Source organism: Aquarana catesbeiana, linkage group LG13 (assembly GCF_042186555.1).
Source record: "Aquarana catesbeiana isolate 2022-GZ linkage group LG13, ASM4218655v1, whole genome shotgun sequence".
NCBI lineage: Eukaryota > Metazoa > Chordata > Amphibia > Anura > Ranidae > Aquarana > Aquarana catesbeiana.
In genome coordinates this window covers 201,458,298-201,485,844 of record NC_133336.1, presented here as the reverse complement: position 1 = coordinate 201,485,844, position 27,547 = coordinate 201,458,298, and the positions used below count along the sequence as shown (strand labels likewise).

At 45.2% G+C, this 27,547-nt stretch overlaps 2 protein-coding genes across 4 annotated transcripts in view; both read left to right on the top strand.

The window, feature by feature from the left end:
- Positions 1-27,547, top strand: part of LOC141117699 (NACHT, LRR and PYD domains-containing protein 3-like) — a 2,363,088-nt gene that overhangs the window by 1,930,957 nt on the left and 404,584 nt on the right. The gene's annotated exons all lie outside the window — the stretch shown is intronic.
- The window catches only part of LOC141117536 (NACHT, LRR and PYD domains-containing protein 3-like), a 387,369-nt gene that overhangs the window by 40,858 nt on the left and 318,964 nt on the right, over positions 1-27,547 (top strand). Inside the window, exon 3 of the mRNA XM_073610435.1 lies at positions 19,992-20,159. Coding sequence (XP_073466536.1) covers positions 19,992-20,159 — 168 coding nt within the window. The remainder of the gene's footprint in view (positions 1-19,991; positions 20,160-27,547) is intronic.

Here is a 27,547-nt window from a genome sequence, read left to right as displayed (position 1 = left end):
CTAATTCTTTTTCCCATTTTTGCAGGGGAGTGAGTTTAGTGAATGATCTCTTGGTATTGAGTAGTGTGTACATCAAGGATATGTCGTTTTAGGGTTAGTGGAATTCAAATACCTCCATACTAGAGTTGGTATGGGAGAACTTGAAATTTTCCATTTGTTGTACCATGAAGCGATCTGTAGGTAGGTCAGAAACTCTGATGACGGTAGATGAAGCTTATTTTGTATTTCTTTGAATGACAGCAGCTTATCTTATTGTATTATATCTCTCAATAGTACAGTTTGATTACTTAGCCATTGGTCTAAGGAAATGTTTGGGATCAACCATTTCAAGGTTTCTAGTGGGAAAGGTACTTCTGTGAGTTCCGTTTGTGGGTTGGATGTCTTTTTTAGGTGGGACCATGCTTGCATTGTAGCTTGTATGGTAGGGTGATCATTTTTAATTGTGACTTGTTGTATATTGTGAGCAAGTATCAATGACTGTAGGTATCTAGGATGCAACCATGACTGTTCTAGTTGGGACCAGTGTTTAATGTCTTTGTTGGAGAACCATTGTTTCAGTTGCTCTAAGATTGCTGCTGTGTAGTAGTCTTTTAAATTTGGTACCCCTAAACCACCTATTTCTTTATGGTTTTCTTTCATTTGTGACGGGAACCTAGCTCTCTTACCTGCCCATATAAACTTTGACATTTGGTTTTGCATGGCTTTAAGGAAAGTGTTTGGGATTGGTATTGGAAGGGTTCTGAATATGTACATTAGTTTTGGGAGTAGTAGCATCTTGTATGCCGCTAAGCGACCATTCCAAGATAGGTAGAATATTTGGAATCTTGAAATATCTTCTTGAAATGCTCTTAATAGAGGATGGTAATTGAGTTGGAAAAGTTTCGAAGTGGGGGATGCTAGTTGCATTCACCTTGTAGTAGGCTACTTTACTGAATTCCAATAGTGTCTCATGTGCAGCTTTTAAAGAGCTATATGGGTCAGATAAAGTCAAAATGACGTCATCTGCAAAGAGTGAGATTTTATGTTCTCGGTCCGAAGAGGGAATTCCTTGGATTGCTATATTATTCCTAATTGTTTCTGCAAGTGGTTCCATAATTAACGCAAAAATTAATGGTGACAGGGGGCATCCCTGCCTTATTCCATTTGTTATTTGGAAGTTTTTAGAGAACATTCCTTCAGTAAAAACATAGACGGACGGGGAGGAGTACAGTGCTAAAATTGCTTATTGTATGGGGCCTGTCAATCCAAACTTCTCCAGCACCCTGATCAAATATCCCCAATGTACCCTATCGAAGGCCTTCTCTGCGTCCAAAGTTAGGAGCGGAGAAGGCCTTCGGGACTCCTCTGTTGAATGGATTATATTTAACATTCTTCTGGTTGCGTCTGTAGTTTGCCTACCAGATACAAAACCTACTTGATCCTGATTGATGAGAACTGGTAATAATGATGACAATCTATTGGCTAAGATCTTGGCGTACAATTTGACGTCCACATTCAGTAAAGAAATAGGCCTAAAATTTTGTGGAGCTGAGTAATCTTTACCTGGTTTTGGCAGGGTTATGATAGTTGCTGTGAACATTTCTTTTGGAAATGAGGCTTTGGACATTGCGGCATCGAAGATCTGCTTTAGATACGGGGATAGTTCATTTTTGAATAGTTGGAAGTATTCAGATGAGTATCCATCAGGACCTGGAGATTTGTTGTGGGGCATATTTCTAATTGTTTTTTCAATTTCTTGGATAGTAAACGGTAGATTAAGTTTAGTGAGTTCTGATTGCGGAACCCTCGGAAGATTAACTCCAAGAATTCCGAAATTATGTTTTCAGGTGGCTGTGGTGTATTTGGGTCTTCTTTAAGGTTATATAAGGCTTCATAGTAGTCGCTAAAAGCGTCTGCTATGTCTTTGGGGTTGGTCACTGTTATTTTGGATTTAGGATTTACTATGTGTGGGATTCTTTTTTTTATCATTTTCTCTTTCAACTGGTTCGCCAGCAGTTTACCCGCCTTGTTGTTACAACGGTAGTTGTTTGCTTTTAAAATGCGGAGGGGGCTATCCTGCTGGGACACCAGAAGTGATCTCAAATCCTGTCTAGCCTCAAATAATAGAGTTCTTGTTTTTTGGGTGGAATTTTGTTTGTTGGATATTTCTAAGTTTTTTATTTTTTCCAGCAGGTCGTTGAGCCTCTCTGTCCTCTGCCTTTTTGCCCTGGCGCTCAATTGTATTAGGAGACCCCTCATAACTACTTTGTGAGTATTCCACAGCGTAAAAGGGTGGGATACCGAGGGAGCATTGATTTCAAAAAATTCAGTCAAAGACTTTCTGATTAATTTAAGATTTTTAGGTTGGGAGATAGTTAGCACATCATTCCTCCATCTATTTGCTGCTGTCTCGGCATTCCGCCCCCCACGCTGATGGATATGGGAGCATGATCAGACCATGATATAATATCAATGTCTGACCTGACAATCTTTTGCAACAGAAATTTATCCACTAGAAACAAATCTATTCTTGAGTAAGTGCTGTGAACATTAGAAAAGAAAGTAAAGTCCTTCTCTGATGAGTGTTGACACCTCCATACATCAAAGAGGTTTGATGCATTAATAAATCTTGCCAGCGTCGTCCTTCTTTGTTTTAGATGTTTGGGGTTAGTGCAGTCCATATGCTTGTCTGGGATCGCGTTAAAATCCCCGCATAGGATAACATGTCCCTGTTTCAGTGCTTCTACCTTTTTCCAAATTTTGTTTAGGAATCGGAGTTGATTGTTGTTTGGCAGGTACATATTGACCAAGGTGTATTTGACTGCAAAGATCTCGCATACTAGTATGATGTACCTGCCGGATTTATCCAGGTGGGTTGTGATTTCTGAGAACGGGATAGAGTCTCTGATAGCAATTGCTACCCCTCCTTTTTTCTTTGGGCCATTTGCTGTATATAGGATAGGGAATTTGCAATTACTAAAGACTGGAGGATTGACCGCTGAAAAGTGAGTCTCTTGGAAACACATGATGTCGCTTTTCAGTCTGGATGCTTCCTTCCAGGCCATTTGACGTTTGTAGGGGCTGTTCAGACTTTTCACATTTAGTGAGGATAGTTTGAAAGACATGTTTTTAGTTGTTTGATTCATACCTTTGCTCGTAGAGAGTGTGTAGGGAAAGCTGGCCTCCTGACGGGATTGGCTTTCGATGTGCTGGAAACTGCGGATAAGAAAGTCTCCAAAGATTGAAGGCAATAGATCAGTGTGTCAGTATTTCTGTTCCTGTAGACGAGAAGAAAGGTAGGGAGGGAAAAAGAGAAAAAGGGTACAAACAAAAAGTCGTAAAAAATTATCGATCCTGGTAGGGATCTGTGCGGATGCAATTCCGCTATAACTCGGGGGGTAAAGCAAGGAGTTAGCTAAGTGGCATTCTCCTGGGTCAAACGGGTTTTCTGTCGTTTTTCATCTGAGTAAATCAGCCTGTTTCTGCGTCTGAGCTGGCTCTGGTGGATGAGAGAGAGTGTGACCTCTCCTGGTCATTGTCATCTGGATCAAAAAGTCGCCAATCTTTCAGGAGACGGATTCCATCTCTGACATTTGTTATGACATGTGATTTGCCCTCTTTCGTGATCAGAAGCTTGGCCGGATACAGCCATCTGTACTGGATGCGGTGGTTGTTCAGCGGTTTTGTTATAGTTGCTAACTGTCTGCGTTGCTGCATGGTGAAGGCTGACAAGTCAGCAAAGAAAGAAAGATTTTGTAGCTCTTGAGGGAGGTTGTCCCGTCTTCTCACTGTCATCATGAATAGATCCTTGATGTGAAAAAAGTGAATGCGGACTATTGTATCTCTGGGGAGGTGTTCTTGTATGTTTCTGGGTTTTGGAAGGCGGTGTATTCGATCTATGATTAAATCTTCCAGGGGTGTTTCCGGAAGTGTAGCTTTCATAAGGTTTGTAAAGTATTCCTTTAAATCTGGGGGTTTGACCGATTCAGGGATCCCCCTGATTTTGACGTTATTGCGTCTTAATCTGTCCTCTAAGTCGGCCATTTTTGTTTTGATAGCTGTGATTTCCTCATCCCTGTCGTTATGAGCGTCCACCATATCGTTAAAAGTTGACGCGAATTCGACCATCTTAGATTCTATGTGGGACACCCTTGAGTCTACCGCTGCCACCTCTGATTTATATTGCTGTGTTATTGCCAACATGTCAGCATGTAGGGTTGATCACAGGGATACTAACATATCTTTAAGTGTGGTATCTAGTACCGGCTGGTTTTGTGTGGGGAAGTCTATGATGGATTCCTGTAATTCTCTGGTATCCTCCAGGGAGGATTCAAATCCACTAATTTCTGCTGTTTCTGCACATGGCGAGGACATTTTCAGCTTGCTTTTTGCAGGGCTGGATGATGCAGATGGAGGTGGTGGGTACTGACCTTGTCCTTGTGGTCTTTTGCCATGTGAGCGGCCGGAGTCGTGTCTCCCGTCCCGTCCGTGCTGTGTGCCGAGGCCGCGCGGCTCTCCTGCATTTCTGCCGGCGCCATCTTGGACATTGAGATGGCGCGGCTGTATCAGAAAGTCTGTCATCTTTCTTGGCTTTGTAGTCTCCTTTCGTTTGCGGGAAGGCATCCGGGAGTGTGTCCACTGCGGGTCCGGTGTAGGGATCCGTGAAACAAGGCTCTGTGTCGCTGTTATCACCTGTTTAGGCCCAGGATGCTGCGGAGCTCTGTTAGTGTGCGTCCATCATCTCTGACGGCTAGCCACGCCCCCCTCGCAACCAGGCGATTTTACACGCTTGCTGTCACATACCCCCCTCTTGTTTCAACCTTGGGGTTGGAACACACGCAGTCAGGCACGCATGTACCCGAGACAAAGCATCCACTTTTCCTATTTGAACGCCAGAGCGATGCTTTACCATAAAGTTGAATTCCTGTAGGGCCAGAAGCCACCTATTTACCCTTCTATTCTCCTTGTTTTGAGCCATCCATTTTAAAGGAACGTGATCAGTAAACAGGTCAAAGTGTCTACCTGGCAGATAGTACCGAAGGGAATCGAGCACTCACTTCACCGCTACACACTCCTTCTCAATCATGGCATAATTTACCTCATAGGTCTTCAATTTTCCTGCTGAGGTAAATGACCGGGTGCTCTTCCCCCTTCCAGACCTGGGACAACACTGCTCCTAACCCAACATCTGGAGCATCAGTTTGTACAACAAAGTCCTTAGGCCCTTTTCACACTGGGGTGGCATCGGTGGTAAAGCACCTCTATTTTTAGCAGCGCTTTACCATCATTTTAGCAGCGGTATTCGACCGCTAGTGGGGCGATAAAGGGTTAAAAAAAACACCGCAAAGTGCCTCTGCAGAGGCGCTTTGCCGGCGGTATAGCCGCGGTGCCCCATTGATTTCAATGGCCAGGAGCGGTGAAGGAGCAGTATACACACCGCACCAAAGATGCTGCTAGCAGGATTTTTTTCTACCCATTCTGCTAGCGCACCACTCCAGTGTGAAAGCCCTCGGGGCTTTCACATTGGAGACAAAGCAGCAGCACATTCAGGGCGCTTTGCAGGCACTATTTTTAGCGCTGTAGCGCCTGCAAAGCGCTCCAGTGTGAAAGGGATCTTAGAGAAGTCCGGTGAGTACAACACTGGCTGGTCACATAAGGCATTTTTTAACCGCTTCCTGACCAGCCGCCGCAGTTATACTACGGAAGGTTGGCTCCCCTGCGTGAACCGGTGTAGCTATAAGTCGGCTTGTGGGGTTGGGATAGCAGGCGTGTGCCCGCTGCACAGCGGGGGTGCCGATGCTTGTGCCCAATGGTCACAATGACTGCTGGCCATGAGCGATTGCGAGCACCAGAGACAGAACACGGAAGTGTGTGTGTAAACACACAAATCCGTGTTTTGTTCTGAGAGGAATTTGTTCCTATTAGCTAGGAACCACGATCTGTCACTTCCTCTAGTCAGTCCACTCCCCCTTCAGTTAGAATCACCTCCCAGGGAACACAGTTAACCCCTTGATCGCCCCCCTGTGTTAACCTCTTCACTGCCAGTGAAATTTTTACAGTAATCAATGCATTTTTATAGCATTGATCGCTGTATTAATGCCAATGGTCCCAAAAATGTGTCAAAATTGGCCGATGTGTCCGCCATAATGTCACAGTCATGATAAGATAAAAAAAAAAATCGCATATCACTGCCATTACTAGTAAAAAAAAATAATAATAAAAATGCTATAAATCTATCCCCTATTTTGTAGACACTATAACTTTTGCGCAAACCAATCAATATACGCTCATTGCAATTTATTTTACCAAAAATATGTAGAAGAATACATATCGACCTAAACTGAGAAAAAATTAGCTTTTAAAAAAAATGGGGATATTTATTATAGCAAAAAGCTTTTTTGTTTATAGCACAAAAAAAAAACGCAGAGGCGATCAGATCAAATGCCAACAAAAGAAAGCTCTATTTGTGGGGATAAAAAGGACGTCGATTTTGTTTGGGTGCAACGTCGCACGACCGTGCAATTGTTAAAGCGTTGCAGTGCCAAATCGCAAAAAGTGCTCTGGTCAGGAGGGGGGGGTGTAAATCCTTCCAGGGATGAAGTGGTTAAAGACTCTGTGGTCCATTTAACCATGACAGACTCTTTCCCTTTTGCCAGGATGGTTAGGGGGCACAGCCTGAGAAGCAAAATGGGGGATGAATCGCCGATAATAGCCAATGATTCCTAGAAAGGCTCGGACCTGCTTCTTGCTATTGGGACATGGCTAACTCTGTATGGCCTAAACTTTGTTGACTTGGGGTTTTATCAATCCCCTCCCAATAATGTACCCAAGATATTTGCCCTCCTCCTGTCCAATGGTACACTTCTTTAGATTGGCCATAAACCCAGTTTCCAGATAGAGTCTAAGACTGCTTGCACTTTTGGCAGATGTGAGACCCAATCTGTGGTATGGATAATCACATCATCCAGGTAAGCTGCAGCATACAAAAACGAAAAAAGTACTCTTGCGCACTGGTGTGTTAGCTAAAAAAGTTCAAGAAGGACTATGGACTTCGGCTTTGCTGCTCTCGAAGGATGGGATTATCCTAATAGTGAAAAACAAAGAAAGAAACAAGAGAGCGCACCAGCCTAGCGCATTATCCTTAGCAAGTTTAATGAATTGAAAACAAGGTAAAAAGCTACTCACAAAAGTCGCAGGTAAAATTGCATATCGAACGCACAAAGGCAATAGTTCCAGTGGTAGGCAGCTGTCCAGGTCCCAGGAGGGAGGCACACGGACCGCCGCTGGCTTACGCGTTTCAAAGGTTTGACCTTCTTCCTCAGAGCCTTAGTGGTGGCAGTCTCCTGCCGACTTTTTATATACACATGTTAAGCTGAAGCAAACTGATCAGGTTGGTATCGGGACTCCTCCCTTAATTAATGGGCGGTCCTCTGGGGGAGGGAAGGAAGGGGGGGTTGTGTGTTATGGATCTTGGCTAGGTGAACATTGTTGAAGGGCCATACCATATTGATTTATTGATTTCATTTAATAATTAATTGGTGTACTTCCATATCCATTAATGTTATCGCTAATACAATTAGTCTAACACCTAATGGGTGAGCTGATAGGGTCGTACCAGTAGTTACCCATACACAATTTGCTCTTTTACCCTTGCATTCTTATATCACATAGATGATACAGAGTAATGTGCAGTGATCAGAGGGTTAGGAATATGAGAAAGGGGGGTGTACCTTATCATCTGTAGATCTAATGCCATCTCCTCTGCTCGAGTGCGTTTGTCTTCTGCAGGGGCTGTGTCTGTGTGGGCTGCCATTGCTGACACGTTCGCTCCTGTGCCCCATGGAACTGGGTGGAACGCACGCTGCCGATTAACTTCCGGGTTGCGGTCCACAGGGCGGAAGTGCGGTCGTGATGTCACATCCCGTGCGCCATACGGCGCCTGGGATGTGACTCAATAGAGTAAACAGTGGCCTCCATCTTGCTGTAGGCACAGATAGAGGTCAAAGTCAGACTGATAGCGTCTGACTTCGACTAAAAAGAATGAAAATGTTTAAAATGTGTAACTAGATAGATGACAACAATAAATAGTAGTGAGCTGCAGCATACTTCTGATGGGGTCGTAAAATCTTATCCATCTTTCGCTGGAATGTTGCTGGTGCATTCTGTAACCCAGACGGCATTCTTCTATATTGGAATGCCCCTTCTGGGGTTACAAATGCTGTTTTCTCCTTTGCCGACTTGGCTAGGGAAATTTGCCAATACCCTTTGGTGAGATCGAGCGTGGTCATGTATTGGGCTGTTCCCAGCTGGTTGATCAACTTGTCTATATGTGGAATGGGGGAGGTGTCAAATTTTGGAACTTTATTCAACTGTCAAATCATTACAAAATCGCCAGCTCCCATCCGGTTTAGTTAATAACACTATGGAACTGGAGCAATCACTCTGGGACTACTCTATCACCCCCAACTCAAGCATTCTCTGTACTTCCTCACGTATTGCCTCCTGTCGGACCTCTGGTATGCGATTGGTTTTTAGTTTCACCCTTTCACCAGGCGGGGTGATAATATGCTCTACCCCAGATGTTTGTCCCGGCAGCTCAGAGAAAACCTTGTGGAGCACAAACTCTCTAACCTCCTGTTGTTGGGGTTTTGATAAGGTGACTGCTATTCCAACCTCAGGAACCAAGGAATCCGACTGAGCCGGTGACGCCAAAGTCTCTGTGAATTCCCTATCCCTCCAGGCTTTCAACAGATTAATGTGATAGATCTGTTCTGGCTTTAGCCTTCCTGGTTGTCTGACCTTGTAATTTGCCTCACCTCACTTTTTTCATTATCTCGTATGGGCCTTGCCATTTTGGCCAGGAATTTGGTTTCAACCGTAGGGATTAGTACCAATACGGAAAAGAAGAAAGGTAACAGCGCTCTCTGCAGGGACAACTCAATCCATACACCAGGTCCACTCACAGGTGCCGAGGCTCGATGTGTCCCAACACACTCCAATGCAACAGTAATAGGAAGAGCCAGCAAAACTGTAATCTTTGAAGTGTCGTTTATTGGTACATCAGAGTGACAATAAAACAATAAAACTGACGTGTTTCGGCAATAGCCTTAGTCATAGCTACGACTAAGGCTATTGCCGAAAAGCGTCAGCTTTATTGTTTTATTGTCGCTCTGATGTACCAATAAACAACCCTTCAAGGATAACAGTTTTGCTGGCTCTTCTTATTACTATTAGTACCAATACCCTATCCCTGGAGATAAGATACAGGTCTTGGCCCCATGATGGTACACCCTCTGCTAACTGCGCTTTGGCCAAATGTTCCTTTACGATTGGCGTTACCTGTGCAATTCTTGCATCAGGGGCGACATGCTCAATCACACTCCTGTGGGGAGAACTCACGTTTTCCCAAGTTTCCTTGGCAATATCCAACAGCCCTCTTGGGTGTCTCCCATAGAGTAACTTGAAGGGTTAAAAACCTGTAGAGGATTGGGGTATCTCCCTAATGGCAAACATCAAATAGGGTATTAGACAATCCTTTCCATCTCTATCCACCACCTTCTTTAACCAACTTCCCATCCTGCGTATTATAATATGACAGCTGCAGAAACACTCTGTCCCTCTGGGCGGCTGTCTTATGATGTCCTTGGCTTCCCGGCAGTCTAGGGGGCATGCACGCACACCCTTCACGTCACTCAGGAGCCGATGTGCGTGGCTGGCAGCCACGATTACTTGTCACAGAGCAGGAATGTGGATCTGAGTGTGTAAACACACAGATCCATGTCTGTGTAGAAGAATACATATCGGCCTAAACTGAGGAAGTAATGTGTTTTTTTGTTTAACTGGGGATATTTATTATAGCAAAAAATATTGTGTTTTTTTCAAAATTGTCGGTCTTTTGTTTATAGCACAAAAAATAAAAACCGCTGAGGTGATCAAATACTACCAAAAGAAAGCTCTATTTGTGGGGGGGGGAAAATTATCAAGATTTTATATAGGTACAGTGTTCTCATTCAAAACGTTACAGCGCTGAAAGCTGGCCTGGGCAGGAAGGGGGTGAAAAATGCCCTGTATTGAAGTGGTTAACATTTGCTTTAGGGTTTTGTTGAACCTTTCAACCAACCCATCTGTTTGGGGGTGATACGCAATTGTGTCACTTTGAACAACTTGCATAGCTCTTTCATAACCCAGGAAATTAGGGGGGTACCTTGGTCCGTAAGCAGATCCTTACAAATACCCACGCGGCTAAAAACAAGATAGCTCTTTGGCTATTGTCTAGGCCGAGGTATTTTGAAGAGGAATTGCTTCCGGATAGCGGGTGGCATAGTCCAATATAACCAAAATGTACTGATGCCCCCTAGTGGACTTCATTAATCAGACCTACCAAATGGGACCTCAATGATGGGAAGAGGTACCAGTGGGTTACAGGATTGTGGCATAGGTGCCGACTTCTGACATACAGGGCAGGAGGAACAATAATTTTCTGTTCCCTTCATGACCCCAGGCCAATAGAATCTCTGCAATACCCTCTCTCTTGTTTTCTCTGCCCCAGATGACCTCCAAGAATGTGCCCATGGGCTAACTCCAACACCAACTTCATGTAAGGTTTGGGCACCACAAGTTGCTCAATGGTTTCTTCCGCCCTTTGAGCCACTCGATACAGTAGATCCCTTTTCACAATGAAGTACAGGTAAGCGCATGTCTTATCTGGGCTCACTAGCTCACCATTTATTCTTACATTTTCCCGTGCTTTGATTAGGGTGGGTTCTTTTAACTGTTCTGTGGCAAAATTTTCCCTGTGAACGACTAGATCCAAAAACTCAGACGGCATGTTTTTGTCTGAGGATGTTGGCTCCTCCCCAGTTTCTCGAGTCTCCCCTGCCAATACTGACAAGGGAAATTCTGGAGAGTCCTCACTACTCTCAGAGGATTTCTGGTCATCACCTTCCTGGTCTATAGGGGCATCAGTGGGGGGCTCAGGACAATCCCAGAATTTCAGAAAATCCCTCCCCACAATGGTATCATGTGGTAAGTGAGGGACTAACCCCACCTGATGAGAGAGGTTACCTTTGGGGGTATCAAAAAACACTGTGGTCACAGGATACTCTCGGGTATCCCAAGGACACAAATAACAGCCACCTTGTTATTCCCAGAGACCTCTATAGTAATGAATTCAGCTTTTATCAATGTCACCAGGCTACCGGAATCAAGCAACACAACAACATTTCTACCATTAATATACATTTTGCATAAATGTTTCTCAGTTCCCTGAATGTCAGTGCATGCAACTGTTGCAAACAGTGACTGACGTATGTCCCTTGGAAATTTTCTGCAATATGTCCCTCTTGCCGGCAGCAAATCTTTTTTGCTGCCTCTGGTGGCCTTGACGTCCTGGGCTGCTCTTATCAGGACATTAGGTAGAACTCCCACCCCCCACTCTCTCCACCCTCACCCCTTGGAGTCATCTTACCCGCCGCTGGGGATGGTATGGTCTTAGGGTGGAAAGTCAGTGAGTTCCTGGAAGAGACGGTCAGGTTCTCTGTAGCTAAGTACCACTCAACCAGATCCACGAGGTTGGTGGCAATTTCTGGGTCTCCATTGCTTACCCACTATTGGATGGCAGTAGGAAGAGATCTCAGGAACCGATCCAGAACAACACGCTCCACAATCTTTGGTGTGGTCAAAATCTCTGGCTGCAGCCACTTCCTGCTCAGGTGAATGAGATCATACATTTAAGACCTGGGGGCTTTCCAAGCCGGAAAGTCCAGTTATGTACACATTGAGTCGGCCATGGTGACATTTGACACCCAGTCATGCTAATATTTCTGTTTTTAGCACAACATAGTCTTTTGCTTGGCCAGGCTCTAGGTCATAATACGCTTTCTGTGATTCCCCAGTTAACAGAGGGGTCATCAGTCCAGCCCACTGCTTTTTAGGCCACTTTTCCCTTTCAGCAGTCCTTTCAAATGTGGTCAAACACCTCCTGATCCCGGCCCTCCCCCCTGTGTGAAATGGTAAGGGGGTACTTGTACCCCTACCATTTCACAAATAAAGTGTCAAAAATGTTAAAACTGACAAGAGACAGTTTTTGACAATTCCTTTATTTAAATGCTTCTTCTTTCTTCTATCTTCTATCTTCCTTCGGTTTCGTCCTCCATCTTCTGGTTCTTCTGGTTCTTCCTCCGGTGTTCTCGTCCGGCATCTCCTCCGCGGCGTCTTCTTATCTTCTTCTCCTCGGGCCGCTCCGCATCCATGATCTCCTCGGGCCTCCCCATAACCCCGCCCCCTTCTGACGTCATGGGGAATGCCAAAGGGAAGTCCCCGTCAGGTCCCCGTGCATCAGAGGGGGGCGGGGTCACCGGGTTATTTAAGAACCATCAGAAGAGGAGAAGTGTCACACAGTGGGAGCCTCCCTCCATGCCATCATGGATGCGGAGCGGACCGAAAAGAAGATGAAGACAAGAAGATGAACAGAAGAAGATAAAGAAAAAAAGATGAAGAAAAAGATGAAGAGAGAAGTGTCACACAGCGGGAGCCTCCCTCCATGCCATCATGGATGCGGAGCGGCCCGAGGAGAAGAAGATAAGAAGATGCCGCGGAGGAGATGCTGGACGAGAACACCGGAGGAAGAACCAGAAGAACCAGAAGAAGAAGATGGAGGAAGAAACCGAAGGAAGATAGAAGAAAGAAGAAGCATTTAAATAAAGGAATTGTCAAAAACTGTCTCTTGTCATTTTTAACATTTTTGACAGTTTTTTGTGAAATGGTAGGTACCCCCTTACCATTTCACACAGGGGGGAGGGCTGGGATCTGGGGGTCCCCTTGTTAAAGGGGGCTTCCAGATTCCGATAAGCCCCCCGCCCGCAGACCCCCACAACCACCGGGCAAGGGTTGTGGGGATGAGGCCCTTGTCCCCATCAACATGGGGACAAGGTGTTTTGGGGGGCTACCCCAAAGCACCCTCCCAATGTGGAGGGCATGTGGCCTGGTACGGTTCAAGAGGGGGGCGCTCTCTCGTCCCCCCCTCTTTTCCTGCGGCCTGCCAGGTTGCGTGCTCGGATAAGGGTCTGGTATGGATTTTTGGGGGGACCCCATGCCATTTTTTTTATTTTGGCACGGGGTTCCCCTTAAAATCCATACCAGACCTGAAGGGTCTGGTATAGATTTTAAGGGGGGACCCCACATCATTTTTTTTTAAATTTTGGTTCGGGGTTCTCCTGTGGGGAATTCCCATGCCGTTTTTATCAATGAACTTTTATGTGTATTGTCGGACCGGCAATTCATTAATAGCCGCGAGTAGTTTTAAATGACTTTTTTTCCTTTGAAATGTCATTTTGCTGTCAGACTGTTCTAAACACGGGAAACATGCGCCCCTTTACAGGCATACTATAGACACCCCCAGGTACGAAATTTAAAGGGATATTACACTTTTATTGTTTCACTTTAAGCATTATTAAAATCACTGCTCCCGAAAAAACTGACGTTTTTAAAACTTTTTTTGCATTGATCCTTGTACCCTGGGGCAGGACCCAGGTCACCAAACACTTTTTATGACAATAACTTGCATATAAGCCTTTAAAATTAGCACTTTTGATTATTCATGTTTGTGTCCCATAGACATTAATGGTACTCGCGTGTTCAAACAAATGTTTTGCCTGTTCGCAAGTTTTGGTGCGAACCGAACAGGGGGGTGTTCGGCTCATCCCTACACTCCAATACAGAGGCCTGGCTGAGAGGAACATTGGGGACAGTAGTATCGGGTGTCATGGTGAATTCCTCTACTTGAACACACACAACATTTTTGGGGGGGTTTGCGACCTGTTTGGGCAAGAGGGAGGATTTCGGGAAAGTGTCTTTCATGAAGTCTGGCTAATGCATCAGAGCGAATTAGTTGAGGGGCTTGGCCATGGGGATAGAGAAGGGCTGTGATAACATCTTCTTGGAATTTTAGATAGGTTGGGGAACTTTGGGTACACTTAGAAAAAATAATATATGAATTGAACAGGGCTAGTTGCATCAAATAAATGGCAACTTTCTTGTACAAAAACAGTGATTTCCTGGTGGCCAAGTAGGGCTGCATCATCTGGTCGTTCATATCCACCCCCACTCTCCACTTCAGCGCTATTACCTCTTCAGTCCGCATAATGGCCATTTTACCCTGTTTCAATTTCTTGGTGACCAATAGGGATGAGCCGAACACCCCCCTGTTCGGTTCGCACCAGAACATGCGAACAGGAAAAAAGTTTGTTCGAACACGCGAACACCGTTAAAGTCTATGGGACACGAACATGAATAAACAAAAGTGCTAATTTTAAAGGCTTATATGCAAGTTATTGTCATAAAAAGTGTTTGGGGACCTGGGTCCTGCCCCAGGGGACATGGATCAATGCAAAAAAAAGTTTTAAAAACGGCCGTTTTTTCAGGAGCAGTGATTTTAATAATGCTTAAAGTCAAACAATAAAAGTGTAATATCCCTTTAAATTTCGTACCTGGGGGGTGTCTATAGTATGCCTGTAAAGGGGCGCATGTTTCCTGTGTTTAGAACAGTCTGACAGCAAAATGACATTTTGAAGGAAAAAACTCATTTAAAACTACCCGCGGCTATTGCATTGCCGACAATACACATAGAAGTTCATTGATAAAAACGGCATGGGAATTCCCCAAAGGGGAACCCCGAACCAAAATTAAAAAAAAAAATGACGTGGGAGTCCTCCTAGGAAGAGAAGAAGAGAAGAAAAGAAGAAGAGAAGAGCGGGAGCCTCCCCCCATGCCATGGGTGCGGAGCGGCCCGAGGAGAAGAAGATAGAAGACGCCGCGGAGGAGATGCTGGACCAGAACGCCGGAGGAAGAACCAGAAGAGCCAGAAGAACCAGAAGAACCAGAAGATGAAGGAAGATAGAAGAAAGAAGAAGCATTTAAATAAAGGAATTGTCAAAAACTGTCTCTTGTCATTTTTAACATTTTTGACAGTTTTTTCGTGAAATGGTAGGGGTACTTATGTACCCCCTTACCATTTCACACAGGGGGGGGCCGGGATCTGGGGGTCACCTTGTTAAAGGGGGCTTCCAGATTCCGATAAGCCCCCCGCCCGCAGACCCCCACAACCACCGGCCAGGGTTGTGGGGATGAGGCCCTTGTCCTCATCAACATGGGGACAAGGTGTTTTGGGGGGCTACCCCAAAGCACCCTCCCAATGTTGAGGGCATGTGGCCTGGTACGGTTCAGGAGGGAGGGGGGGCCGCACTCTCGTCCCCCCCTCTTTTCCTGCGGCCTGCCAGGTTGCGTGCTCGGATAAGGGTCTTGTATGGATTTTTGGGGGGACCCCACGCCGTTTTTTTTTTTTTTTTTTGGCGTGGGGTTCCCCTTAAAATCCATACCAGACCTGAAGGGTCTGGTATGGAATTTAGGGGGAACCCCACGTCATTTTTTTTTTTTAATTTTGGCCGGGGTTCCCCTTAATATCCATATCAGACCTGAAGGGCCTGGTATAGAATTTAGGGGGACTCCCACGTCATTTTTTTTTTAAATTTTGGTTCGGGGTTCCCCTTTGGGGAATTCCCATGCTGTTTTTATCAATGAACTTCTAAGTGTATTGTCGGCAATGCAATAGCCGCGGGTAGTTTTAAATGAGTTTTTTCCTTCAAAATGTCATTTTGCTGTCAGACTGTTCTAAACACAGGAAACATGCGCCCCTTTAAAGGCCCATAGACTTTTAAAGGGTGTTCCGCGGCATTCGAATTTGCCGCGAACACCCCAAATTGTTCGCTGTTCGGCGAACTTGCGAACAGCCAATGTTCGAGTCGAACATGAGTTCGACTCGAACTCGAAGCTCATCTCTAGTGACCAATCTCTAAGGGAAGCCTTTGCGGTTGGTTTGTGCTGTCCCACAGGCCACAGTCTTCTTTTGGTACAAATGGCAGAAAAGTGGGAGACTTGTGTAGAAATTGTCTACATATAGGTGGTAACCTTTCCCAAGCAATGGTTCGATCAGCTGCCAATTTTGCCACTTGTTCCCATGTAGGTAGGGCATTCAGGGGGGTTTAGCTGTCTGTCTTTTCCCTCATAAATGATAAAGTTATATGTGTAACCCGTGGCCCTGTCACACGCCTTATAAAATGTTACCCCACTTCTGGCTCTTTTACTGGGGAGGTATTGCTTTATTCCAAGTCTTCTGGTGAAGTGTACTAGGGATTCATCTACACAAATATTTATATCAGGGGTAAACATCTGCTTGAAGCTAGCGCAAAAAAATTGATTAGGGGCCGAATTTTGAATAACTTATCATAACTGGGATGATTTCGAGGGGGGCATTGGGCATTGTTGTTGAAATGTAAAAATCTCATAATCATCTCGTAACGGGTTCTGGGCATCATTGACAAATAGACCGGCATGTGGTGGATAGGTTGGGTAGACCAGTAGGCATGGAGTTCATTTTTTTTGTCAGCCCCATGTTGAGGGTTAGGCCAAGGAAAACTTTAAATTCTTCCACGGTGAGGGGTTTCCAAACAAAAGGACGGACATATGAAGAATTTGGATTGTTGGCTATATGTTGGCTGGCGTATAGATTACATTGCTCCACAATGTAATTTAGGAGATCATCAGTAAAAAATAAGTGAAGATAATAAATTGAGGTTACATTTTCTGACTATATCTGAGGGACTGGCCGGGCTGTAAAAAGGGGAATTACAGGTTCTACTGACATATCGGGCAGCCATGTTGGATACAGTAGAACATCTGGGAGGCTAGTATGGGCCCTGCCTCTTTGATGGGATGCTCCGTTGCTAGCATCTGGTCTATCCTCTAGGAAGGTTGCAGAACTGCTAGTGGATGCCTGCCTATCCGGAGTGCTGTGCTGCTGGTGGATGCCTGCTGGTGGATGCCCTGGTATGCTGCACTGCTGGTGGATGCCCGCATATCATCCTGGAGTGCTGCACTGCTGGTGGATGCCTGCTGGTGGATGCCCTGGAGTGCTGCGCTGCTGGTGGATGTCTGTGCCTGCTCATATCTCCTGATTCTCCTTGTCAGAATTATATCTTCCTCGGTTTCCATCTCGGAGCCACTGCTTTCCACTGGCTCATAGTCGTTATCCGAGTCTAACAGAGAGAGTTCCCTGTTACTCTCGTCCGACATACTCTGGAGTATCTGGAGAGCCTCCTCGGCGTTGTAAAATCTTTTGGTCATGTTGGCGGGCAGATGTGTCAGATGGCGGGCAGCAGATGTGTCAGATGGTGGGCAGCAGTGCCAGATGGTGGGCGGCTAGATGTGCCTGATGTTGGCGGGCAGATGTGCCTGATGTTGGTGGGCAGATGTGCCTGATGTTGGCGGGAAGATGTGCCTGATGTTGGTGGGCATATGTGCCTGATGTTGGCGGGCAGATGTGTCAGATGATGGGTGTCAGAAGTGCCAGATGGCGGGCGGCAGATGTGCCAGATGTTGGCGGGCAGATGTGCCTGATGATGGCGGGCAGATGTGCCTGATGATGGCGGGTGGCTGATGTGCCAGCTTTTGGGCGGGCAGATGTGCCAGCTGTTGGCGGTCAGATGTGCAAGTTGTTGGCGGCAGATGTTCACTGTATGACGGGTGTTTTCACTGTGTTTTGGGGACACTAGCTGGGTGATCAGTGGGTAAACAGCAGACAAACAGCTAAAAACTCACTGATCTCCCGGCTGCAGCACAGATCTCTCTTCCTCTTCTCACTGACAGGCTCTGTGTGAGGAGAGGAAGAGATGAGAGCAGTTACAACCGCTCTCTGTTTACACTACATGACCACTGTAATTTGACACAGTCATCATGTGATCAGGAGGGCCAATCACATGGCCCTCCTGTCTTGTACTACTCTCCTGTCTCTGGGGGGCACAGGCAGATCAAGATTGCGCTGCTGCGCGGGTACGCAGCTGTGCGGTCCCCTGTCAGATGTCACCCCTCTCCCTATGCTTACATTATGATGGCTGTGATTAGACACAGCCATCGTGCGGATCAGGAGGGCAAATCACAGTGCTCTCCTGCCGTTCCAAGATGCGGCATGCTCCCACGTACCCGCACTATCCCGCTCCTTCTGAAGGACATTCAGGAACGTCCACTCAGAAGGAGGAAGCTCCCACCCGGCCGTTTATGTGCAGTGGCCGGGTGGGAAGTGGTTAAGGATGTTTATTGGAAATCACAGTCCACAGGTGGTTAGTAAAGCCAACATGCTTTCAGTAAGTGCTCCCCTTTGTCAGGGCTGTGATGGTGGGTGTGGTCATCACTGAACTGGAACTAAATTATTATAAAGCCTATACTGTAATGCAGGCCATACAAAGAGTTAATTTGCAGGAAAGAAATTTGCTTGATACCCCATTACAGTGTTGCCAACCACCCGTTAATTTACAGGCAGTCCATAAATTTCACCCCATTTTCGGGATGCCTGTAAGTGTCCGTTACGGGCATTGCTGTCGTTAAAAAGTTGGCTGCAGGCAGACCATGCAATTGCGCATGCGCCGCTCTGAAGCCTGCAGGACTCAGAAAAGATTGTACAGGCTTGGCTGGGATTACGCATGCGCAGTAACGTAATCTCGCTGCCTAGCGTCATTTTTAAATGGAAGGCATTTGTTCTCTGTGGTGCTGCAGTGGCACAATGGTGCAGACACTGCAGAGAGGTAGTGGTTGGGTTGGGGGTGAAGGGTGTTGTGGGAGCGGTAAGGTTGTGGGTGAGGAGCAAGCTGAAGGAGGGGACTTGAGTGTTGGAGGAGGGCGGCTTTCGGATTATGTGCTGTTATTGACAGGAGATGAAGCAGGAGGAATGTAGGGCATGCATGGATGGGATGGATGAAGCAGGGCAGAAATGAACAATGGGGGAATTGCTATTCAGTGCTGGCAATGGGAAGAGGTGAGTTGGATGGTAGTTGGTGACAGGAATTACAATATACCAGGAATGTGGAGCTGTAGTAGGAGAGGGGGAGGAGGGGGAGCTGTCAGATCAATTGTTGTGTGAACACAAACGGACTGAAGGCAGAACTGAGTGTGAGGTTGGGGAGAGGGATGTATTTGGTGGTGATAGCTAAGGGTAGGTTAGAAGAGAAGGCTGTTTGTTGTAAAAATGGTGAGAAAGGAGAACATTGTGTGTGAGCAGTACTATATTGTAAACATGAATTGCTGACCATTCTGGTTGTACATGAATGATGGGACTGAGGGAGAGCAAGATATTGGCTGGTGTGGGGGAGAAGGGAAAATGGAAGCATTTTTATGGATAATGAATAATAATAAATCCTTCATGCTACTGAGAGTAGTTAATAAAGATACCTGGTATCTAAATAACAAAAAGTGATAAAAAAACAAAAATATGCTGCAAAATCTAGTGGTGTTCACAAAAACACAAAGCAAATATATGATTAAAGTGATCTTGCGCATAAATGAATATCACTATAAAACGTGAAGATAGAAATCAACTGAATGGATAAATGATAAAGTGTGTCACTGTGCAAACTAGATATCAAAATATGTGCAAACTGATAAATCAATAAAATTGCAGATAAAATATCACTGGATAAAGTAATACAAAAAAAAACACATGTAAAGTGTGATAACATTCACTTCAAAAATAGGATGACAATCTCTACAATAATAGTAATAGTGTGAAAAACAGTGAAAATCTCCTCCAAAAAGGATCCTATCCGCAGCCTCTAACCATCTGTTACTGTATCCTGTCCACAGCCTCTAACCATCTGTTACTGTATCCTGTCCACAGCCTCTAACCATCTGTTACTGTATCCTGTCCGCAGCTGCTAACCATCTGTTACTGTATCCTGTCCACAGCCTCTAACCATCTGTTACTGTATCCTGTCCACAGCCTCTAACCATCTGTTACTGTATCCGGTCTACAGCCTCTAATCATCTGTTACTGTATCCTGTCCGCAGTCTCTAACCATCTGTTACTGTATATAGTCCACAGCCTCTGTTACTGTATTCTGTCCACAGTCTCTGACCATCTTCTGTATCATATCTACAGCCTCTAACCATCTTCTATATCATGTCTGCAGTCTCTGAGGGGAAGTCGGAAGAGGAACCAAGAGTGGGAGCATCTTCAGGATGGGAGTTATGGGAGGAGTCAAATGTGTGTGGACTGTGGAGAGGAGACTATGGGATAAAACCAGAGCCGCCAAGCTGGAGCCGTCTGACTGATCCCTGCACGGTGCACCTGAGAGGAGGTCAGTGACAGCGCCGCCAGACCAGTCTGGGGGGGTTGCTGATGAAAGGGGGAGTGAATACAATGAAGTAAGGGGGCACTGATAGGTTCCCCCCTATATTTGTAACACCTCCTTACCTTAGAGTATTCACTCTGCAGAAGGTGGTTTCTGGTCACCAGAGTGCCCCCCACATCAGAGTTCCTAGTTTTCCCCCTATACATCAGAGTCTGCAGGATTCCCCCTTATGCCGCGTACACACGAGCGGACTTTATGGCAGACTTTGCCCGGCGGACTTTTCAACGTAGTTTACGACGGACTTTCTGAATGAACAGACTTGCCTACACACAATCCACCAAAGTCCGTCGAATTCGTACGTGATGACTAAAACAAGGAAGTTCATAGCCAGTAGCCAATAGCTGCCCTAGCATGGCTTTATGTCCGTCGAAATAGCATACAGACGGCAGACTTTTTGACCGGACTCGATTTCGACGGATTAATTTAAAACATGTTTCAAATCTAAGTCCGTCCAACTTTTGAGAAAACAAAGTCCGCTGGAGCCCACACACGATCGAATTGTCCGACCAAATCCTGTCCGCCGGGCAAAGTCTGCCGTAAAGTCCGCTCGTGTGTACGCGGCATAACGGTGCAAGGGGGAACTCAGTCTGTGGACCCTGATGTAAATGAGAACTCTAATGTAAAGGGAATGCAGTGGACTCTGATATAAGGTGGTCTCTGGTCACCAGAGCCTCCCCTTACATCAGAGTTCCCCCTTAGATCATGATCTGCAGCATTCCCCTTTACATAAGAGTTCCCTTTCACTGTAAGGGGGAATCCTGCAGACTCTGATGTAAGGGGGAACTCTGCTGGCTGGGTTATAGTAACCTGACCTTCATTGTCAATGGAGAAATATAGTTTTTGACTTTTGTTTAAACACATTGTTAATAGCACTAGCTATATGTTTATAGTTTAAATATTGATATGTGCACTGTTCAGCACTGAAAACTGTCATTTTAGGTACTTTTTTTGCACTGCCAGTAAAAAAATGAGGCTCTGTCAGTAAATGTCATGATTTTCCCCAGTAAAAAATTGGTGTCGTTTGTAAATGTTGGCGTTCTGCCAGTAAATTTCACTTCGGGGGGTTGGCAACACTGCCCCATTAACACACACAGTGTTGACAGGGGAATCCCTACTGCCAAGCCATTGCAGTCTCCCTGTGGGGGTGGGGAAGCTGTCCCCACTGGGAGAAGACAGTGATTATTGCTAGGGGCTATACCACCACTAGTGATAATCATATGTAAAATCTGGCAGGCTGGTTGTACCCAAGCTAATTCATCAATCAACTTGGTACATTCAGCCTGCCTATACATGGTTTGAATCTCAGCCAGTTCCTTCTTAACTGGCAGAGATTTGAACCATCTATGGCCAGCCTTTGGTGCTGTGGGTGATGAATACATTGTCAGATGACAGAGAAGAAGCATCTATGATCCTCTATCATCTGACATCTTATCCATCACCCACACACCTAAAGGGCTTTATTGTAATTGAATCTTTGGTTCCTGACCATACCCACCATCACATTCCTAATGAAGGGGGAGGCACTTTCCCAAAAATACATTGCCTTTGCTTACCACCTGTGAACTGTGATTTACAATAAATATTCTACAGGATAACTTCAAGTGTGACAATCTTCTATACTGAGCATGCCTCTACACCCATGTGGGGTGAATCTGAGGGCAAATATCCCCAGCAGGGTCACTATGAATTACTAAAACTGGGGAGTGCAAAATATGGTGAAGCTGTGCAGAGAAACCAATCAGCTTTCATTGTCAAAGCTTAACTGATGTACAGCCAGGCCCGGATTTACTCCCTTTGCCGCCCCAAGGCCAGGTCCTTCAATGCCGCTCTCCCTCTACACACACACACACACCAATATTCTCGTCCTTTATCGATGACTGCTACAATAGATCGATTAAAAACATATCTCCACACACAAGAACACTGGAAATAACTGGTTTTAATTATACAGACTGAAAATACTCTGTAATGCAAAACATGCCTTTTAAATATTATAGCAGTAAGAAACTCCCTACAATTTTTTTAGTTCTAACTTTATTCTAAATTTTGTTTGGGTACAGCATCACACTCTCCCGACACTCCTCTGCAGCTATTGAACAGATTGCAACATCTGATGGTTCGGTCATCCAGTGCTCCAGGATTAGAACTACAGCTATGTGCCGTTCTAATCCAGTTGTGATAGCTCAGAACAAACACCAGGCAGGCTGTATGTAAGTTCAACCAGGAATCTCCTTTATTCAAAAATACAGGCTCTTTTATACACTAACAGTGGAGGTGCAGACCTCCTGCTCATATTACTTTAACAATACAGCTGTAACCTAATTAACCTAATTAACATGAGCTAATTAACTAATCCCTTTAGACAGCCTAGATGACTCAGACATGACCTTTAGGCCAGACTGGCCGTCTTGTAGCTCAGAAAACACAATCGACATTATCACAATAGCAGAGTTAATTAAACACAAACCACAATGGGGATCTAATGACTCTTAGATCCCATACTAGAGACTTATTTACAATACACATTTTAGCAGACAACAGACAGGTAGCTGGAATTGATGACATTAGCATTTAACAGTAGGAGTCCCAACGGTATGAATCAGTCACTATTCCAATATGGCAAATCCAGGGTCCCCAGAGTCTGTGTGTCCTGGGGGACCAGGACCCGAATCCACAGTAATACCACCTCAAGGGTCCCCAGGCATACAGCTCACAAAGAGCACCGTTCCTCCAAATGCAAGGGCCCACGATCGATCAGCAAGAGGCTAGCATACAGTCCCCTCCAAAAGTCTCTCTCCTGGCTTGGTCTGTCACATCACCATAAGCAGAATCAGTCGGAGCCTGAGTGTGTCACTTGCCAATGTCACCTGCCTTCAGATGCTGATTCGCACTTGCCACCTATTGCGGATTGTCACTGAAGGTGTCACTTGCCACATCACTTGTCAGCGGATGCAGGGTGTCACTTGCCACGTCACTTGTCAGCGGATGCAGGGTTTCACTTGCCATGTCACTTGTCAGCAGATGCAGGGTGTCACTTGCCACATCACTTGTCAGGGTGTCACTTGCCACATCACTTGTCAGCAGATGCAAGGTGTCACTTGCCACATCACTTGTCAACAGATGCAGGGTGTCACTTGCCACATCACTTGTCAGCAGATGCAGGGTGTCACTTGCCAATGTCACTTGTCAGCGGATGCAGGGTGTCACTTGCCACATCACTTGTCAGCAGATGCAGGGTGTCACTTGCCACGTCACTTGTCAGCGGATGCAGGGTGTCACTTGCCACGTCACTTGTCAGCGGATGCAGGGTGTCACTTGCCATGTCACTTGTCAGCGGATGCAGGGTGTCACTTGCCACGTCACTTGTCAGCAGATGCAGGATGTCACTTGCCACGTCACTTGTCAGCAGATGCAGGGTGTCACTTGCCACGTCACTTGTCAGCAGATGCAGGATATCACTTGCCACGTCACTTGTCAGCAGATGCAGGATGTCACTTGCCACGTCACTTGTCAGCAGATGCAGGGTGTCACTTGCAACGTCACTTGTCAGCGGATGCAGGGTGTCACCTGTAAAGCACCTGAAAAGCGATTCTTAAAGCGGGGGTTTACCCACACCGCCAAAAAAAAAATATTAAAAGCCAGCAGCTACAAATACTGCAGCTGCTGACTTTTAATACATGGCCACTTACCTGTCCCAGGCTCCAGCGATGTCGGCAGGGGACGCCGAGAACCCGCTCGGTTCTCGGCAGCTGCCGCTGCCATCCTAGGTGAAGGAATCAGGAAGTGAAGCGTTGCGGCTTCACTTCCCGGTTCCCTACTGCACATGCGCAAGTCACGCTGCGCGTCCCTAGTGGTCCCCGCTCTCTCCTGGGAGCTGTGTGTTCCCAGTAGACAGCGCGGTGGGGACGGGAAGAGGCATAGACTCCCATGGGAGTCTATGCCGGAAGTGGGTGCAAATACCTGTCTTAGACAGGTATCTGCACCCCCCTCCCCCCTGAAAGGTGCCAAATGTGACACCGGAGGGGGGGAGGGTTCCGAAAAGCTGAAGTTCCATTTTTGTGTGGAACTCCGCTTTAAGCCACCCCAATGTGAAAGCCCGAGTGCTCTCATACCGGGGAAGTGCACTTGCAGGACGGGAAAAAAAATCCTCCAAGCAGCATCTTTGGGGCCCTGCTCATTGAAATGAATGGGCGTCGCTTTGAAAGCGCCGTAAAAGTGATTTGAAAGCATTGCTAAGCGGGCACTTTTAACCCTTTTTTAACCCATTCTGGGGGGCTAAGAGTGCCCTGCTAGCGGCGCCAAAGTGCCGCTATAACAGGGGTAAAGCGCCGCTAAAATTAGCAAGCTTTACCACCAACGCCCACACCACCCCAGTGTGAAAGGGGTCTAAATCTCCCCCTAGAGGCTCAACTTACAAAGCCAATACAGAAGGATAAGAAGACTTACGGTATATTAAAAGGTGGCAGTTATCATAAGTCCATAGCTATAAATAGGAGCCTTACCTTGTGTTAGCACTTGTGAATTGAGTCTAATGCATGATAAAATCCTGACAGAGGATATAACCCTCTCCCTCTATAAAAATAGGGTTATATTTTAACTCTTGATATGAGGCCTGCATGGAAAGTAATGCTAGAGATTAAATTATCATTGAAACTTTTACATACCATATTTTTTGGTGATTAACATGCACAGGCGTATAACACGCACCTTAATTTTAAGAGGGAAGTTTCAGGGGAAAAAAAATTAAATAAAGAACTTCAAAGCAAAATAGGGGTCAGTGCCCATCAATGCAGCCTTATCAGTGCCCATTAACTACTTGCCGACCAGATGCCATCATTATACAGCAGCAGGCTGGCTCCCCTGCATGAATCGCCATAGCTGTACGGTGGGCGCTTTAAGGAGTATAGGTGGTGCGCACGTCTACTTCTTCATTCTGTCAGGGAAGTAGAGAAAGATCTGCTGTTTCTAGTAATCAGGAACAGCGATCTCTCTCCTCCTCTAGTCACTACACTTCCCCCACAGTTAGAAACACCTCCCAGGGAACACTTAACCCCTTGATCGCCCCCTAGTGTTAAACTCTTCCCTGCCAGTGACATTTATACAGTAATCAATGGCTATTTTTAGCTCTAATCGCTGTATAATTGTCAGTGGTCCCAAAAAAGTGTTAAAAGTGTCCAATCTGTACACCGTAACATAGCAGTCCCGATTAAAAATCACAGATCACCATCATTACTAGTAAAAAAAAAATATTAATAATAAAAATGCCATAAATCTAGTCCCTATTTTGTAGACGCTATAACTTTTGCACAAACCAATCAATATCTGCCACCCCATCAAATCATTCCCCACATTTATTACCTTTTGTACCACCACCCCCTCCCTTTAGAATGTAAGCTCTATGAGCAGGGCCCTCCTGTACCTTTTGTATTGAACTGTACTGTAATTGTGCTGTCCCCCTATACATTGTAAAGCGCTGCGTAAACTGTTGGCGCTATATAATTCGTGTATAATATAATAATTGCAATTTTTTTTTACCAAAAATATGTAGAAGAATACATATTGGCCAAAACTGATGAAGACATTTTTTTTTACATTTTTTTCTGGATATTCATTATAGCAAAAAGTAAAAAATATAGTTATTTTTTTTCAAAATTGTCGGCCTTTTTTTGTTTATAGCACAAAAAATAAAAACCGCAGAAGTGATAAAATACCACCAAAAGAAAGCTCTATTTGTGGGAAAAAAAGGACGTCAATTTTGTTTTGGTACAGTGTCGCATGACCGCGCAATTGTCAGTTAAAGCGATGCAGTGCCGTATCACAAAAAATGGCCTTTTCTTTGGGCTGCCTCGGAGGGAAGGGGGGTACGAGCGCCGCCAGATTACACAGAGCGAGGATCTCCCATTTACTCAACGGCCTCTGTAATACGAAGTCCCAGACCTCCTGCACCGGCTCCTATGATAGACAGAACACTGGGCCAATGCCAGGATGTCTATCATAGGAGCCAGTCCAGGAGGCGGGACTTCCTATTACAGAGGCCACTGTGTAAACAGGAGATCCCCGCTCTGTGTAATCTGGCAGCGCCTGTACCCCCTTCCCTTCCGAGGCAGCCCAGGGGGAAAAGGTGTGTGTTATACACCGATAAATAAGGTATTTCTATAATTCCAGACATGTTCAATCGTATATGAATGTGCAACTTTTCATAAAATAATCCCTGGTGATCATGTCATGACAGTCCTTGTTGAGGCATTTCCTCTTATAAGGTGACACCACCCTGTTCCTGTCTCTTCATTGTGATCCTGTGTTGTCACAGATTTATAAAAGATGAAAACACAATTTTATGAAAATAAAATGGCAGTTGTTTATGACACACATTGCTTAGCAAACTAAACTCAATCCAATAATATATTAGATCTATCCAAAACTCGATTTAATAAATTGGAGACCAGAATGAGGAGTCATTGACCCTTTTTTCATAAGATATCAAATGGAGCATCATAACATAGTACAGCAAATCATCATATACTGTAAAATAGAATACACAGCTAATAAAATATATCTTTATATTCATCTGAGAAATAAACCTTAAAACCCAATTCCAGCACTCCCAATTTCCCTTCATTCCCTTTGGATATAATTTTTGTATTGTAAAAATAATTTTACATCCCTTTATTCCTGGGCTCTATGTTCTGGTCCTCTTCTGTCCTCTGCAGTGGGCAGGTACTGAATGATGCAGAATATTCTCTTCAGCATTCTCCTGTAAATCCAGAGGGGTCTGAGGTCACTCCCCAGGGGGCCGGTCCTTGACACCCTGAGCTCATAGAAAATGGGATGAATGACACTGGGCATCAATCTGCCTGGGAGAGGAGCACCATCTAGTGGTAAAAAAGGAAATACTGCAGGGGAGTATTTTACATAAATTATTATTATTATTATTATTATTATTATACAGGATTTATATAGCTCCAACATTTTACGCAGTGCTTTACAACATGAGGGCACACGGTACAGTTACAATACAATTCAATACAGGAGGAATCAGAAGGCCCTGCTCGTTAGAGCTTACAATCTAGGAGTATAGATATATATATATATATATATTTTTTTTTTACGTTTACTTTTTTATTGATCTGTAGTTGGGCTTTTATTAGTTAAAACTGAAAGTTCTCAGTGAAGATTTGAAGCTAGTTAATTCCCTAATTAATGTATTGATCCTAATAGTGATTCTCACCTCCAGTGCTCCTTTTCTCAATTGCAGAGATCTCCAGTGAGATAAAATTCATGCTGGGTATGAATTTGCATCATTTATAAATCAGAAAATGTATTTGTGTTTTCTA